Here is a 17,465-nt window from a genome sequence, read left to right on the forward strand (position 1 = left end):
GACTTTTTGACTATAATTCGATGGTGATGGAATATAGCCAGAAGAATTATATTTTTCTCTCAGTGTGACCTTACCTGAAGTTGGGCGAGCACCTGATACATAATCGGAAGGTCCAGGGTTCAAATCTCAGTCTGCACTTTCGAATTTTCTCAGTAAATTTGTCTTGTCAACTGATATTGAGAATTATCCTGGTTCCTCTCATACCTACTCCAAAATCCTATCCAGCAATATCCAGTGATGCCACAAGATATGGAACGCTATCTAAACCTCTGTCTTCTATGAAGAATCTCTATAATTCAAGAGAAATAATTGAGATGGAATTTTTTTATTATTTTTCTCGTAATCCTGGGGAAAAATGGTACTAAAAACAAGTTAAATCGTGGCGCCAAAGGAATCGTATAGCGTATGAACTAGTATCATAGTTGAATATTGACAAGAAGCTAAATGGAAAAGTGAATCATGTGGTGCATGTCTTCTGAACAGTTCAACTGAATTGCTTCATTAGAACCATTCCGACATGACCACTTAATTTATAAAAAAATAAAATTACGCGCTCGCCAACTGCGTTTGCGTGACCTCATCGACGCTGTCACTTCTTCTCCCCATTTCCAAGGGGTGAAATCCACCCCCTGCAATATCACTTTAATGTCAATGCACACGTGCGCGCGCAAACGCATATGTAGTTCCCTGATGCGAGAATAGACGGTGAAAAAAGCACATTGTCATCATCACAGAAATTCCGCAGGGACGATCAAATTTAGTTCGATCAGAAATCAAACAGAAGGCTATGAATGAAGACCAAATCTTGTCACTTCGAGGTAAAAATTGTTCCGCGGTAGTTTTTACATCTTCATACTTTAATCTCTTTAATATTCTGCATTCATGGTGTGGGAGATTAAAACGCAACAATTTCCACATTGAACGAGTCGGAAATAAGACAAATATTGATTGAGCATTATATCCGGCTTGCGACCAAGAGCTTTAGTAATTAATTAATTTTTTTTATTCCAACTGTGAATTTTTAATGATTTAGATTGTGGTGGTGCTGCTACTGTCTGTTATCCCTTGGCCAGGACCCTCGGTATTTAAAATATCATGCCCCCGGGATCGTGCTTCGATGGTCAGACGGATCGTACAAAAGGTAATTAAATCGTCGGAATTGTTTTAAAAAATTAAGAGAATTTTTCGTGGCGATTTTTATCGGAAATTCGCGGGTTCTTCGTAGAGATGGATACCGATACTGAAGAAGTACCAGGTAGAACTACCCCTGGAGTGTCCTTTTCACGAGAGTCGGGATATATTCTATCCTCAACAGGCTGCCAAGTATCAGCACAGAACGTCTCAGTGGACTTGTGGATTATGTGGAAAATCTTTTTACTCGGAGAAACATTTAGAGGCACATTTCGATAGCAGGCATAAGAGTAATGTCAACACAGTAAGTTTTGATGATTATTTTTTCACACTTGTCCTCCCTCTTTTAAAGAGGGAGAATAAAAATAAGAAAAATTTAATTTGTCAATTGAGACAGTCCTGAGGGGCTAGCGCACTGCGTTGGTGGGCAGGCTTAGCTTTGGGAAGCTGAGCAGCGCTGAGCGGGATCACTAAGTGGAGGGGTGACCACGAGGGAACACCGCGGAAAGAACGATGGCTGAAACTCGGAAAGTAAATGGGAAGGAACAGTTTTCGTAAAAACCGAAAGGTATACGGGAATGGGAAGAATGAAAAAATGTCAATTGAGAAAGAAATCTCGGTAAATGTCCGGTTCGACTTAATCACCTGCGATTGATCGATCTCAATTCATATACATTCGCGAACTACGATAAGGTTTCTCTTCTCGGAATGTTGACATAATAAGAAATTTCTCGAAATCACCCATCTTGGCTGATGAAACGTATTTTTCTCATCCTGTTGAACATAAAATTATTTCGATGATACAGCCGTCTAGTTCAATTAATCCAAAGTAATTTTGCAGATAACCGTTGTTATTTTGATAGGGAAGGGTAGGGCAAAATGGACCAGGTGGGCAAAACAGACCGCAGGGCAAAACGGACCACTGATAGAAAATTGATAATTTTTGTATTTGCTTCCGAATGGAAGCAAAATCAAAAATTCAACGCCATTTGTGGTTTGAGGTGATTAGCAAATCTGATCAAACTGCGGTTCAACAACACTTCTTGTCTATAAAACCCCTGTGACGGTTAGGATCCACGAAACTCACTTTTAATTCACGAGACCGAACGCGCGCTACAGCGCGCTGTAATTGTAACAATCATAATTGAAAATTTCAAAATGAAATAAATCATGAATTAAATTTGCCGCCTCAGACGACTGCAACCAATGAGGAATAAGCGTAACAGACTTGCGAGATATCGATAGTTATCGACTTTAAGTGTATGTTCTTTTTAGAATAGGAAAACATTCAGTGTTCCTGATTTGAAGGAAAGAAAAATAAACAAAAATTATCAACGTTCTGTCAGTGGTCCGTTTTGCCCTGCGGTCCGTTTTGCGCTACCCTCCCCTAATAGTTTTTTTTGTTTTCATTTATATTTAATTCCAGGGTTGACCATCAAGTAGATAATACTAAATTTCGTACAAGGGATTTCCGATTATTCACATAATCGTCAATATTCCCAACTCAATTACTGATTAATGAATAATTCAAAATTTTACTATTTAAATTGATGACTATTTCAATAATTAAAATTTAAAAGTGATATTAACTAATTGACTTCACAATAATGTAACAGTAATTATAATTTATGGACATGGCTATGCCGGTTTAATTCAAGTTTTTGAGGTTTTCTTTACTAAGTTATTGTACTATGATTGTTCTTAAATTGATTAGCATCACGGACGAAAAAAATTAATAGAAAACCTATCGAATTCGTTCGAAAATTCTATTGAATTTTTATTGAACTGTTCTATTAGTTTTCAGCCGATTCTTTTAAAATGTTCAATAGAAAATATTCAGTAGAAAAAGTCAATAGAATTCAATTTTTCTGTATAACTTATTCTATTCAGATATTTTCTATAGAACTAAGTTCTTTCGTTTAATTTTCTTGATGAGAAGAAAAGAAAAATGGAATGAAAAAAACTTTGAAAATTTGAGTCGAGCAAATTCTATAGAAAATATATGAAAAGAATAAGATTTATAGAAAAATCGAATTCTGTTGACCTTTTCTATTGAATGTTTTTTATTGAACATGTCAATAGAATCAGCCAAAAACTAATAGAAAGTTTAATAGAAATTAAATTAAAAAAAAAAGTTTAATAGAAATTTAATAGAATTGTCTAACGAATTCGGTAGGTTTTTCTATTAACTTTTCTCGTGCGTGATGTTTTCTAATTGTGTCCTTGCATCGTGACATTCACGGAAACGTAATAAGTAAATCGCGACTTATATACCGTTTCACTCTAAAGTTCACGCTACGAAGGTGGGCGTAATTGTGCGAATTTTAGTAACTTGGATCCTTTATCACTTGTATGTACGTCGGGCGGGACTGATAAACTGATTTCGATGTTACGCACGCGTGAGGATTTAAGGAGCTTGATATCTTTTGATTTGTCCGATTGGGATTTAAGACGAGACTAACTAAATATTTAAAAAGAATACTGTAAAGAATGGGTATATTTAATGTATAACTGTTTATTAAAGATTCTGGGGCGAAATACACAATTCAAAAATATATAAAAATGAATGGCACGTCCGCGGACTAGGAATCAAGATAAAAGAATATCAAGTAAGAAAGAGACGATCGTACATGAAGGTGATTGAGAGGGAGGAAAAGGGCAAATACGCAACACCATTCGAAAGACGTATCCACTTGGACATGATTATAGCTAATTTTTCCAAATTAAATCACCCACTTCTGACACCAACGTAAAGAATGGGTACATTTAATAAATAAATAACAGTTTATTAAAGATTTTGGAGCGAAATGAATAATAAAAAAATATATGCAAACGAATGGTACAATACGTTTAGAGCCCGAAAAGATAGTGCGATTATTGCTGCGCTAGCAATTTTGGGATTCGAAGGCTACGCGCGGCGCATTAACCCGGTAAATCGAGCTTCAGTGTCCAGTGGGCAACGAAAAAGTCGAAATTATAAAGTGAATGAATTTCTAAATGAAATTTATTTTGGAAATAATTGCAAACATGACAATTTTCTATTTTTTTTTCAGATTTTTAAAATGTTTTTTAACCGTTCAATATCGATTCAAATTCAGACCTGCAAAGTTTAAATAATAATTCCTCGTAAAATATCCGCAAGCTCAAGGTCAAATGAGGCCCAAAAGCTCTGATGTTCGGCTACAAATGTGGAAAATCATTCCACTGGAGAAAAAATCGCCAAAGTACTTGGATATCCTTAACTTTCAGAATTGTTGTCACGAAAAATTAGTGACAAAATCACTGCATGCAAGGATCTTCTCAATTATCAAATTTTAGAACCGCGGGTCCCTGAAAATTGGGAATAGATCCCTGAACACTAATTTTTTTTTCTCTGCGAATACATTTTGTCTTTTTTCAGGCGGAAGATGCTGTGTGTTTAGCAAATTACTGTGACATAATGCGTTGCGACGTACTAGGCCCATCAGAACTGGAAAGTTCTCTAGTCGATGATCCAACTGGTGCCCTAAACACAGATATTCAAGTATGGCGTGAGAACACTGACAGAACATCGACAGTTGTTCCCTGTGAGTGTCGTGACTTGACTCGAATCTACAGTAAAGTCAGTGACAAGTCGGAAGTTATGCCCTCAGGGTCGCTTCACCAGAGTCAGAAGCACTGTCGACGAGAGGAGAGTACCTCGTCCTCAGCTGCGAGGACATCAGATTATCACAGGGACATAGCTGGACCAGATAATAAGAGCAGTGCCTGCGAGCACAGCGATGACGAGGACGACGATCCCAGCAATCTTGTGGAGGCTGCATTGCCAGCTGGGGATCGGAAGGAGAGGAAGAGACAGTCGGAAATTAGGAGATTGAAGTCTCATTGCAAACCTGAGGAACTTGCTAAACTCAAAATTCAATGTGAAGTGAGTTATAATTAATTAATTAAAATTAAAAAATTTTGAACCTTTTTTTCACTATTGACTTTGAAATTGTAATTCTCGTTTTGATTCCTTCAGGTACTTGTGAGAGACTGTATTGCTGGATTACTGGCTAATCTCTCAGTGAAAGACTTCCAGGATATCGAGGGTGAATTAAATCGCGCAATCTGCTGGTACCTAAGTTGTGACAGGTACTGGGAGGACACGAAACGTCATCACCGCCATACATCCTGGTACCTGCTCATCACATTCCTCTTTCTGCTTTCCTCTGGGATATCTGCTTGTTACTACGTCGTTTCTGTCCTCCTCAGGTACGCAACACGTATGAAAAAGTCTTATGGAGAATTCCAACATTCCCCATAGGATTCTTCAGATAGGATTTCCTGTAGAATTTCTCGTAGGATTACCTATCAGATTTTTATCTGTTGGATTTCCAACGGGAAAATCCAACAGGAAAAACCTGATTCCTGTATGGAATTTCTTATAGGATATCCTATAAGATTTTCAATAGGATTTCTTATGAAATTTAGGGTCAGAATGAGAGTCAAAAGAGTCATATGGGGGTCATACAGAGGTCATAGGTGCCTCATATGGGGGTCATATGAAGGTCATTTGAGCCTTCTTATGACCCTCATATGACCCCTATATGGTCATATTACCCTTAAATAACTTTAATATGGCTTTTTATGACCCATACATGAACCCCACATGATCACCATATGACACTTTTAACTCTCATTACGACCCTTATGCCAATAAATTTTATAGGAAATCCTGCTGAAAATCTCATAAGAAATCCTATAGGAAATTCTATAGGACGTCCTGTACGAAATCCTATCTTATAGGAAATGTTCGAATTCTCTTATAGAAAATTCTATAGGATATTTCCTATAGAAAATTCTATAGTATATGATATAGAAAATAGTATAGGTTATGCTACAGAAAATTCTACAAGATTTTTTCATACGTGAATGATGCTAAACGCCATGAAACGTTGACAAATTATGAAAATTCCAAATTTTATTTTCGAGGTCATCACAATAACTTCCGCCCTTTCCGTCGGGATGTTAAAAATTCATGCAAGTTCCCTATTGACTTTGTGCCCCTGTAATTGCAGTTCTGGAGAAGACGATTGTATGGACATGGCCGACGACCGCTCAGATGATCGTCCATCCACCACGTCCTCGCTTCACGATCCAGGAGGGAGTAATCGTCACGACGATCGTCGAAAATACGAGGATGGCGAGGACAGGCTCATCCCCACTGGCGAAATGCCCGACCACTATATTTACGTCGCCTATCCTCCTGAGCTCAAACGTCGTCTCTTGGAAAGGTATAAACAACAGTGAAGTCAATAATTTTCTTAAAAAATTCAGATCTAATTTTCGACTGACTAATTACAGTTGTTACAATAGAACGACAAGATTATAACTCCAGAATGAAAACCAGAGGGAGAAGATTCATCCTCTCGACTCACGCACGCACACAATTATGCGCAACACCCTCCCCAAAAAACCAAGGAAATATGAATAAAAAGAATTACTGCACAGAGGAAGAATTCTCCCCTTCGATGTCGAGAGAAAATGGAGAGGAATTCAGTAAGACAGTGGTAATAAAGCTGTTCATCTACAATTTTTGATTATCGAATGTCAAGAGATATTTTTTGTTGGAAATTTTCTTGGCTACAAAAAAAACTCTTGATATCTTTTTCGAAAACCATTTTTTTCGAGATAAATCCTTATTTGAGGAAATAGTAAACTGCTTCCCTTGACATTTCGTCATTCAACCCAATTGTTGACTATTGAATTATCTCGAGAGTGATTACTTCTACAAGAAGACTTCAAAAGAGATTTTTGTCGACAATTTTCGTCAATAAAAAGATTTGATATTTCTTCCTGAGAAATCGCTCTTTTCAAAATCAATTCTTAATTGAGGAAACAGTCTAATTTGATGTTATTAATTTCACTTGTTAATTATTTTGTTATCTTTGAATAATGAGTGATTTTACGAGAAAATATCAAGAGATTTGTTCAAACAATTTCTTTGTTTACACCAAAGATCTTCAGATATTTTCTTGTAACTTCATATTATCAAGATGAATGCTTAACTGATGGAAGATTTAACAGCCTGTCTTGGCATAACTGATCTTCATTATGAATTGTTCCATTATCTAATGAACCATTGGGACCTTTTTCTAGGAAAATATTCTCAGCTAAGGCCTCTGGCCATTTTCTCCGCAAATGACTCAAATTAATAATTCATGATTTTGTGTTAAATTATCTTGAAAAGTCTCACTTTCTTCCTGAATTCTTCACAAAATTCCTTCGAACTCTCCCAATTTGTGATTTAAAACCAATAAGTCATTTTGATGGAGCCATCGGAGTCCCTCTGCGTCTCCATGACACTCGATTGTCGAATGAGGAGTCTGCGAGTCGCAGTGGCTGGTCCACGTGGCTCCTCAGACATTGGTTGAGTTGATACCGACTGCATCTCCACAGTCTCGCCGGCTGAGAGATCCTCGTACGACGTTGTTGCAGAGGGTGGTCTTGAAACAGTTTAAAAAACCATATTTATATTAATGAAATATTGAGTCAAGTCAATGAAAATGAAAAAATGATGAAGAAAACGAAGAATTTCCAACATTTCACCCCAATTATTTCGCGAATATCTCTGGAACTATGAAGTTTATGGAAAAACCTGATAAAGTCTAGCCTGTGATCCGTAAACTTCTCAATAAAAAATGTCTTTTGCCAATTCTCTGTAGAATCCCTCGTTAACGGATGACTGATATGCTATGACGAAATATCGAGGGATTATTATTATAGCCAAGAAAATTTCCTATAAAACGTGTCTTGTGATATTTCTTCTAGTCATCCCTCATTGCCAAAGTGATTAAACAATTGAAAATAATAATTAGAGATTTCAGAAAAAATACCAAGGAGAGACTGCAATAAAATTTGAAAGTTGCAGGGTCTCTATCATACAGATGACTTAGGCACTTGTTTTTTATACTCAAAAAATGAGAAAAAATCAATTCTAATTTTTTCCAATGACGGCATGTGGCTGCACAGGCATAAAATCTTTAAAATAGTCCTCCTATTAGGATTTTTGATGAAGACCTTCGTAAAGAGTTTTAGGTAAAATTGTTTTTTTCTCACAGATTGTATTGTAAAATGTATTTTTTGGAAATTAGTCTCAGTATATAGAACACAATTTTGAATTTTTAGATTGATTCAAGTGCCCCGATGAAGAGTTCTTAGTGCGCTCGAAACGTCGGCACGAAAGAATTTGTTTTTTCAATTCCTTTTTTTACGGTTTTTTATTTTCCACACCGCTTTGATGACCGTTCTGGTTGGGAGAAGTTAACGAGAAGGGATGATTTTTGATGGATTGACTGGAATTTCGGTTTCCACGCAAATAATATATTGACGACAAAAAAATGTTTTTTTTTATTTTTATTTTTTATATTTTTTTTCTCGAAATTGGTAGGGACAATCGTATTTTAGCATCGTGCACATTGAAGGCAATGACATACCAATGAATTATAATTTTTATTTTATTTTTTTGATCATTAGTATTGCTGTTTTGTAAAATGAGTAATAAAAAAATGTACTTTACTGATATGTCACGGCTTTCAATTCGCATAGTACTACAATATTATTGTCTATAAAAGCTCACATATTTTTTTCATCACTGTATGATGTATGTGGTAACCAAAATTCAAGTCAGTCCATTAAAAATCCTGTGAGGGGACTATTTTGACGATTTCCTGCCTGTGCACCAAAATTCGATTTTTTCTAATTTTTTGGATATAAAAAATGAGTACTAAAATCAGCAGCATGGCAGGGACAATCCCCTGCAACTTTCATATTTCACCGCGGTCTCCCCTTAAGGGGAAACGGAACCCTAGTGTGTATATGAATTTTTAGAATTGTGTTTTCTCCTACAATTATTAATTTTTATCTATGACACTACTTTATCGATTCGATCATTGTATTGTTGAGTCAATGAAATAGTTTCATAAATAAAAAATAGTAATTGCAGGAGAAAACACACTTCTAAAAGTTCATAAACACAAAGGGTTTCCGTTTCCCCTTAAGAGACTCCTGTTATAGCCAAGAAAATTTCATACAAAAAATGTCGTTATATTTTTTCAAAGCAAAATGGACCCTTCTGGCTTTTTTTGGAACAGCAATAACTCATTGAATTGTTAATGAAATGGGATATTTTTTTCCATGGAAAGTACAATTCTTCCCCTTTGAGATGAGCCTAAACTGAGCTCAATCTTTTTAGAAGCCATAAACATTGACAAAAGTCAAGTGTCATTGAATCCTCAATAATTTACGTGAATTAGATGATAATTCACTACAAGATGAACAGCTTTATGAATGAAAAATGTTACGAGAGCTTTTTTCTGCCCCTAAAATTCTCTGCAAAAAAATCCTTTTGCATTTTGTTCGAAACCCACGGGTTTCAGAGATATTTGCAAAATAATTTGCGAATCCACCTGACTACTGAATGAATTTTCATAAAAATCCTCACTTAGTGGGAATACATTTGAGGCAGTCGGTGTATTTCCAGTCCTTGCCGAAGAGTTCGCCCTCTTCAACAGTCTGTGGTAAACGATGATGCAGTGTCTCAGGCAGTCGTAATCCGGACAATCCTCCAATGACGGAGACCGCCCCAAGTATTACGAGTGGAAGCACCAAATTCTCTTTTCCCTAATGAATGAATTGTTTTGGCGAATTAATTAAGTATGGAAATGAGCAAGATTTATTCGATAAGATATATTTACAAAAATTTTTCCTAAAATATTTGACTACCGTTGGTCGATTCTCTCATTAAAACAAATAAATCGAATTTGAAAAAGAGTTTTTCTAGGGTTAAATCTCTTCTGTACTTTAATAAATCCAATTATGGCCATTAATTCGAGGTTAATGAAATTAATTGAGTAAAGCCTTACCAAATAGGTGATAAAGGGGATTATGATGAGACCGAGGCCACTTATGTACGCTGAGAACCCAATCGCTACGCCTCGGAGCTGTGTGGGGTATAATTCACCAGCGAATGGGTAAATTATTAAGAATGACGCTGATATTGCGGACTTTGAGAGTAGAAATAATATTAGTGTTGTCAGTACTGCATCTAAAAAATTGAATGCATGGAATGAACGATTCGTTCTTTTGGAAAAAAAATTTTTTACTACAGGTCAATTCTTAAGGGGATACGTCGGTGAAATTTAAATGTCGTCACTGGATGTTGGGACTCATCGAACAGTTTGTGATATATGAAGAAATATGGGAATAACTCGAGAAAATCGCGGATCCGATAGATTTTGACCCGTGTAACCACGATAAATAGTTTTTCCCATATTCCGCCATATATCACAAACTGTTCAACGGGTCGTTGAACACTCAGCCCAAGGCCCAGTGAAGACTTAAATTTCAGCGACGTATCCCCTTAAAGATGTATTACACCTTTTTCGCCAAAATTCACGTTTTTTGAATTTTTCTGGCAAATTGTTGATCGGACTGACGTGGAAAAATGTACCGTTTTTGCGTTTTATCATTACTTAATGACTCACGAAATTTCATAATCGTGCAATCATTTTTCTGCGTTTTTTCTAAAACTTTTGGGAAATTCACAAAACTTTAGAAAAAATGCAGGAAAACGATTGGACTACCGTGAAACTTCGTGAGTCAGTCAATAACAATAAAACGCAAAAACGGTATATTATTTCGCGTCAATCCGATCAATAATTTGCCAGAAAAATGAAAAAAACGTGAATTTTGGCCGAAAGGGTGTAGTACATCGTAAGTATTTCTCTGGGATTTTGAAGTACATACTATAAAAACCACTGTCAAAATGGAATTGAGGTACATTATGAATCAACTACAAACATTACCTGCTGGCAGGAGTACTGTAGCGACGCAGGAAAGCCCAGCAGTGACCATACAAAGACATAAAGGCCACCTCCTTCCCCACCTGTCCATCACCACCCAACAAGCTAAGTAACTTGGGATTTCTGCTAGGGAAGAGAAAAAGAAACTCAAGTGCTCTTCGTTTCCTAATGCTGGACCATAGTATGAGAGGCCTACGTACACCATGTTATTTGCAAACCTAGAAGACATTTTTCAATTTCAATTGAAAAAAGGACTCATAAAATATGTATAACGGCAGTGAGAAAGCACTAAAAACGTTTGAATCAAATGTGCAAAGTGTTCCAAAATTGATGGGAGATATCGTGAGGGTTGCCCGGTGGCTTGGCACTAGAGATGCAAATGCGTCACATGACCCGTCATATGACGGTCATGTTACCGTCATTGACGGTCACATGACGAGCCGTTCATGACGGCTGTCACAATTCCCCCTCCCCCTTCTGTGACCGTCACAACGTGTCAAGAAAAAATGACAGTCATTTTTCATCTATATAGATGAAACTTTATTTTTTTCTCGGTCAATTTTCAGTTGAATTCCTTTTGTATTGGCTGAATCCGCATTTTGAAATGAAAATCACGTTTTTTTTCCATCCATATAGATGAAACTATTTTGTTTTATTCACGACCGTCACAAATTGTAAATTAGTTATGACCGTCATTATGCAACTATATAAATGGTTTGACACCAATTTGGTTACAAATGATTTGTGACAATCATTTGTAGTTGGAAAATTTGTGCGTCACATAACCGTCATTTTTTGGTCATATGACGTGATCTAAAAAATGACGGTCATTTTGCATCTCTACTTGGCACAGTGGGTAAGTTCGTTGCCTCACATGCGAAAGGTTCCGAGTTCAAATCCCGGCCGGGTAGAATGGTGCGATCTAACCATTTAATGTCTTTTATCATCATCGCAGTATACTCTAACCGGGCCGAAGCGATGTAAAATAACAATAAAAAAAAATATCGTGAGGGTAGCTTGGAAATCTGTAAGGAGAGGGAAACTCTAATGAACTTTTTATCTCTGGCGCTTTGTTAAGTAGTTGTTCATCAACAAAACAAAATTTACCTCAAATCACCCTTTTTTTTGAAAATTCATTGGAGAGGGTGTGGCAATATGGACACCTCAATCTAGTGAGTTAGAAAAGTGGTTTTCGACCGTGTGACGAACTAATATATTTCGATACGAGTGAGACAGAATTTTCAACTCGTGTGATTGGCCAACTGCCCACTCGTGAAAATGCGTGTCTCGCATGTGCCGAACAATATTTTTCGACAGTGATGTTACGTTCAGCGAATGGTCGATCTGTGCCTTTTTCGTTTACAAGTAAACGAAAAGATTTTTCGTAGTTCAACTTTGAGCGCGCTTGGCGGCTTGACGGTTGAAATTATGAAAATGCCGCCACTGACTTTTTTGTTGGAAATTTTATACTCTACAAATTAAGTCCTATGCATTTTTATCCTACCTATTACGATTTCGTTGGCGTAAAGCAAAAAAGGTCGCGTGGACGGTTAATTTTGCAGTTTGGAATTTTTTTAAACAATTTCCCGGTTTGCTACAATCCCAAAAGCTTAGTATGTGTTTCACATCATTCTTCTATCATCCTTGATTTCCAAACCGTAATTGGACTGGTCTAGGAGGTGTGTAGCGATCGCCGAAGGCAAGTGCTACCCTCCCCAGACTCAAAGAACACTTCTTCCACGAGGATCGAGCCCTATTTTTCATCACAATGTAAAATTTCACTTTACGCACAAGTGATGAAAAAACGAATTTCCTCATGATCTACTCTGTATTTAAAAAAAAGGGGACCCAATTTTATTCGTTGAAGTCTACCAAACATTTCCAAACGAAAAAAAAAACTAAATTAGCCTGAAATTGTGGTCTAAGAAGTATTTTTAAGGTGAAAAAACAAAAAATAAAATTTTACATCAACTACGGGGTTAGAATTCAACATGATCTTAGCTGAATTCAACACGTTCCCTACTTTTTTAAATGCCCTATCATGTATCAAAAATCCCTCGACGGGCCCTTTCAGCGAACAATGACTTTAAAATTTGAACGCGATCCCTCATAACTATTCCCATAACGAATTCAACCAACTATTTGTTAATCTGTAATATTTGTATAGATTTGTCATACCAATTGAGTGTAATAAGGCACGTTTTGAGTCTCATATTAGGTGTCTTGAATAACGATAGAACCCCAGGTCCAGTTCTCAGCCTCTCCTCCTCACTTTTCGACCTAGACATCGTCATCCTTTGCTTTAATTTTTGCGTAAACGAAGCTGGCAGTTCTTTCTCATTGACTTTTGCGAGAGTCTGGAGGATCTCACTAGCTTCACTCAATCGACCTTTGGCTAACAGCCATCTTGGAGACTCTGGTAGAAACCTGATCAAATATCAAATCAGAACGGTCTGTTGACATGCTTAGAGTGATCAATTGAGGGCTGTGGAAAAAAATATCAACAGAGTGAAACTTTACTTTACCACCAGTATATGAAATACAGGAGGAACGGTGTACTGGTGACGAGAGCCAGTGTTCTCCATTCAGGTATCAGGTAAGTAACTCCTGATAGCATGCACAGGCCCATTGTGTAGAATGAGCAAGTCAGTACGGTTACGAATGATCTGTAATTGGGGCCAACGAGTTCTAGCGCTATAAAAAACAGAGAAAACAGAAAAATCATGCAGCGATAACAAGAATATAAAGTCAAGAATATATTTGGAGACATCGTTGGGAGAATCGCATTTAGAAAAATTCGCGAAGGAACATCTCTTATGGAATATGTTATTCTTTACCAAAAAGATGTGATGATTTCCTCTGAACGAAATACACATGATACAAAAAAAGTTGAATTTTTTAGGGATGTATCCCTAATTTTTAGGAACTCGCGGATCGTAAAGTTAATAAGTGATATAATCCTATTATCCAGTGATTTTTAGTAACAATAAGTCTGAAAATTAGTGATTGTCAGGAGTACATGCATTGGATTTTGAATAATTGTCCAATCGAATTTAACAGCACTTCCCTTTATTTCAAGGGATTACGCTCCCTTTATTTCGCTTGGAATCAGGGATCAGAGCAATCATCAACTTTAAAATAAGTTAAATTCAGCTTATGTTAAGTGATAATATTACCCACCAATTTTCAATTACCAAATTAATCATCAATTGAATATTCAAATTCCGCAATAATCTATCAATCAGTAATCGTGTCAGAAGTTTGACCATTACATGTTGAGTTGAAAAATCTTTTTATGAAATTGAGAATTATTTACTCAATAGTTGATAGAAAATTTAAATTATAAATCATTTTATTATTTTCACATTTCAATGAAGATAAACAACCATAGTAATAGAAAGGTGCAAATTCTAATATTACAAAATATTACAAACGTAATGATTGTCGATCGATCGCTGCTTGAAATTGAGTACCTATACTTTCTAGAATGAAGGTGTTTCACTCGAAAAAGGTAAAATAATAAGAATAACAACTTGAGTAGTTTCTTATGACTGTCTAATTATCGAAGAACAGTATTAATGACTTGTGTAAATTTGTAAACATTTTTCATTTAGACTTTCCTCCCTCAGTTTCCATATTTTTTTGTAGTTTTTATGAATTTTTTCAGATTTTTAATATTAATAGAGGCGCATTTATAAGAGAAGCGACCAATTTTTCGGTTTTATTTGTTTACAAGTTAATAGTAGAAAAAAATATTCTTAAAATACATAACATTTCTATTTTTTTTCATGTTTCTAACGAAAATATTTTCAATTTTTATAAATGGAAGGAAACATTAGAAATGCAAAAAAAGAATTTGAAAGTGTAAAAACAGAAGTTCAGTTTTTGGGGACGGGTTAATTTTGATGAAAAAAAATCAAGGATATTTCTTTTATTACACTTATTTTTCTGTGAAAAGGGTATCATGGGATGGTCAGTTGTTCATATGATGAAAATTCTTAACGCTAAAGGTAATTTTAGTCAGCGTGTGAAGTATCCCTAAAAATTAAGGACAGATCCCTACAAACAAAATTTTTGTCACATGGCCCGATAAACCGCGATTCTAACTTCGCTTCGCTCGGTTAGATCGCAGTTTTCGGGTGAAAAACTACATTTATCACATGGTCCACAGCATATTTTCTGACGAATGTGATTATAGTCCTCGCCTTCGGCACGGACTATAAAGCCACATCCGTCAGAAAATACTTTGTGGACCTTATGATGAAAATGACTATTTTTCTCTTTGCGTGGCTCTTCAGATATTTATAAAAAAATCTATGGTCGAATGGATCGGAGCGTTATAATCCGAAAACAAGTGATTTAGCAAGGAATATCAAGTTATCCTCACAGCAAAAACGAATGTTTGAATTTCGCACACCTTTTGTAGACATTTTTCAGACACTAAAAACCGTCTGAATAAAATGAAAATATGTCTGAATTTCAGACGAACAGGTGCCCAAACATCTCAATTTGTGTTTGAAATTGAGATAAATTTTCATTTTGCTCAGACCTTTTTTAGTGTCTGAAAAATGTCTACAAAAGATGTGTGAAATTCAGACATTGGTGTTTGCTATGTTTTTACACGTTTTCAGAACTTTCAACATTTTCTCCTAAAGTCATTCAGTTATTGTTATAATCATATTTCAAGAGGATTCCAAATTTGACAACAGGTGAAAACGACTGGTTGTGTTAACGTTTCAACGAGAATAGAAATTAATAAATTGATTTCTTACAAATGATAAAAGGTATTTGATATATCGCTGGAATGGTGAGCCCCACGACCATTCTGCAGGCAGCCCATGTCCAGAAATTATTCGAAACTGATGTAATAATGCCTCCAAGTATGAGAGTGGCTAAACAGCTAAAAAACGATAGCCTCCTTCCAATCCTAAAATTAGTTATTTAGAACTGAAAAAATCTGCAAATTCCCATAGTTTTTTTTGTTTTCATTGAGGTATATTCTGTTACCTATCATTCAAAGTACCAAAAAGATAAACTCCGATTGGTCCTCCAGTGTTTAAAGCCACGAGTCCGAGTGTGGGATATATCGCCTTATCACAGACGAGATCGAACTAAAAATAAGAAAGCGAAACATTACAACAATAATTAATTAAGTAAAAAATTAATCAATCATTGAAATAGTGAAACGAGATAATTACACTCAACCACAGATAAAATTTCGATGAACATCTTGGAATCAAAGGGAGCACGTATGAAACCTAATGCAATCGCTGAAATTTTCTATTAAATTTCTAATTGCCAATTGCACCATTTGACTGTTATTTTACATAGTCATCACGGTATTCAATTGATAATTTTTTATAATTCCACTAGTAATTTCATGTTGATACATATACAGGGTGACGTCGGCACCTTGTTTACAAATTGTGAGGAAATATAGAATGGAAAATGAGTAATTCAATGGCATAAAAATGATGGAATTACGATAATAAATTTTCCGTCCCGGCGGGCGCAAAGTTACATTTCCCTCCCGCTTCGCGGGAGGGAACTCTGACTTTGCGCCTACGCCGAGACGGAAAATCGCGTTCTAACCACGGGAAGTAAAATAAAGGACCCTCAGACGCGTGCTTACCAACCTCGCCTTCGGCTCGGCTGGTAATTGCACTGGCGGCTGAGGATCCTTTATTTTACCTCCCTAGGTTAGAAATATACTATTGGAAAATATCATCTTTGAGAAATATCATCTCGGTTTACCACTTCAATACTAAAATTGATTTCCTAGTAAAGTTGAATTGAAAAAACAGAATAATATTTACATCAATCACGATCGAAGACACGATCTCCGACACATCGTACTCCCATCCATGATCGCAAGGCACGACAGGCCAATCGGTGAAATTAGCCTCGAGATTGCCATTAGTCAGGTCAATAACATTGGGATCCGACCAATTGACATCGTACCTCGTGCACTGGCTGTACACAGTCTCGTTGCCTTCCTACTTTGACAAAAATCATCTTCATCACTCAAAAACGAGAAAATCTTTCCCCACATCACCAGCAGTTCCGGGATATACTAAATGTGAATCACAACAGAACAGAGCAAATATCAAGCTTTCACTCTACGAGAAGCGAAATGATATTTTCGAGGGAGATTAGACGAGTCTACTCTCAATGCCACAAATATTCACTCAACAATGACTACAGTTTGAAATAATTCTGAGATAAACTAATTGAAAGGGGGCAAAACGGTTCAAGTCTGTGTTGCATCGGCAGTTTGTAATGGGTGATTGTGAAAGAAAGGATTCAGCTACAGGATAACACGCACGAAAAAATTTAATAGAAAAATCTATCGAATTCGTTAGAAAATTCTATTGAATTTCTATTAAACTTTCTATTAGTTTTTGGCTGATTCTATTGACATGTTCAATAGAAAACATTCAATAGAAAAAGTCAACAGAATTCGATTTTTCTATATAACTTATTCTTCTCATATATTTTCTATAGAATTTG

General features: G+C 36.1%; 2 protein-coding genes across 3 annotated transcripts in view; one reads left to right on the plus strand and one right to left on the minus strand.

Moving 5' to 3' along the window:
• Positions 1 to 699: 699 nt before the first annotated feature.
• On the plus strand, positions 700 to 9,980 carry LOC107039492. 2 transcript variants are annotated; one of them, XM_015259125.2, is made up of 7 exons: positions 700 to 818; positions 1,034 to 1,141; positions 1,226 to 1,435; positions 4,532 to 5,038; positions 5,132 to 5,364; positions 6,171 to 6,386; positions 6,457 to 9,980. In XM_015259125.2, exons 1-7 carry the CDS (start codon positions 792 to 794, stop codon positions 6,482 to 6,484), a joined length of 1,329 nt encoding a protein of 442 aa, XP_015114611.1. In that variant the 5' UTR covers positions 700 to 791; the 3' UTR covers positions 6,485 to 9,980. The 2 variants fall into 2 exon arrangements, with proteins under 2 accessions (XP_015114611.1, XP_015114612.1); XM_015259126.2 differs by having other exon boundaries at positions 6,469 to 9,980.
• Positions 6,243 to 17,465, minus strand: part of LOC107039491 (carcinine transporter) — a 15,172-nt gene continuing 3,949 nt past the window's right edge. The window contains exons 2-11 of the mRNA XM_015259124.2: positions 16,772 to 16,951; positions 15,963 to 16,066; positions 15,728 to 15,882; positions 13,481 to 13,649; positions 13,134 to 13,382; positions 10,959 to 11,173; positions 10,017 to 10,198; positions 9,596 to 9,774; positions 7,349 to 7,598; positions 6,243 to 6,377 (exon numbers count right to left, since the gene is read on the minus strand). Of these exons, the coding sequence (XP_015114610.1) occupies positions 7,400 to 7,598; positions 9,596 to 9,774; positions 10,017 to 10,198; positions 10,959 to 11,173; positions 13,134 to 13,382; positions 13,481 to 13,649; positions 15,728 to 15,882; positions 15,963 to 16,066; positions 16,772 to 16,951 (1,632 nt within the window). The 3' untranslated portion in view covers positions 6,243 to 6,377; positions 7,349 to 7,399. The remainder of the gene's footprint in view (positions 6,378 to 7,348; positions 7,599 to 9,595; positions 9,775 to 10,016; positions 10,199 to 10,958; positions 11,174 to 13,133; positions 13,383 to 13,480; positions 13,650 to 15,727; positions 15,883 to 15,962; positions 16,067 to 16,771; positions 16,952 to 17,465) is intronic.

The sequence above is a fragment of the Diachasma alloeum genome, unplaced genomic scaffold, assembly GCF_001412515.2.
Source record: "Diachasma alloeum isolate Michigan unplaced genomic scaffold, Dall2.0 Dall_scaffold_00300, whole genome shotgun sequence".
In the NCBI taxonomy this organism is placed as follows: Eukaryota; Metazoa; Arthropoda; class Insecta; order Hymenoptera; family Braconidae; genus Diachasma; species Diachasma alloeum.

Bases quoted from the DNA above. Each gene is read 5' to 3' on its own strand.
- LOC107039492 (XM_015259125.2), top strand. From the start codon at position 792: ATGAAGACCAAATCTTGTCACTTCGAG. The intron at 5,365-6,170 runs GTACGCAACACG...CTGTAATTGCAG, and splicing joins GTCGTTTCTGTCCTCCTCAG to TTCTGGAGAAGACGATTGTA. The intron at 6,387-6,456 runs GTATAAACAACA...GACTAATTACAG, and splicing joins AAACGTCGTCTCTTGGAAAG to TTGTTACAATAGAACGACAA.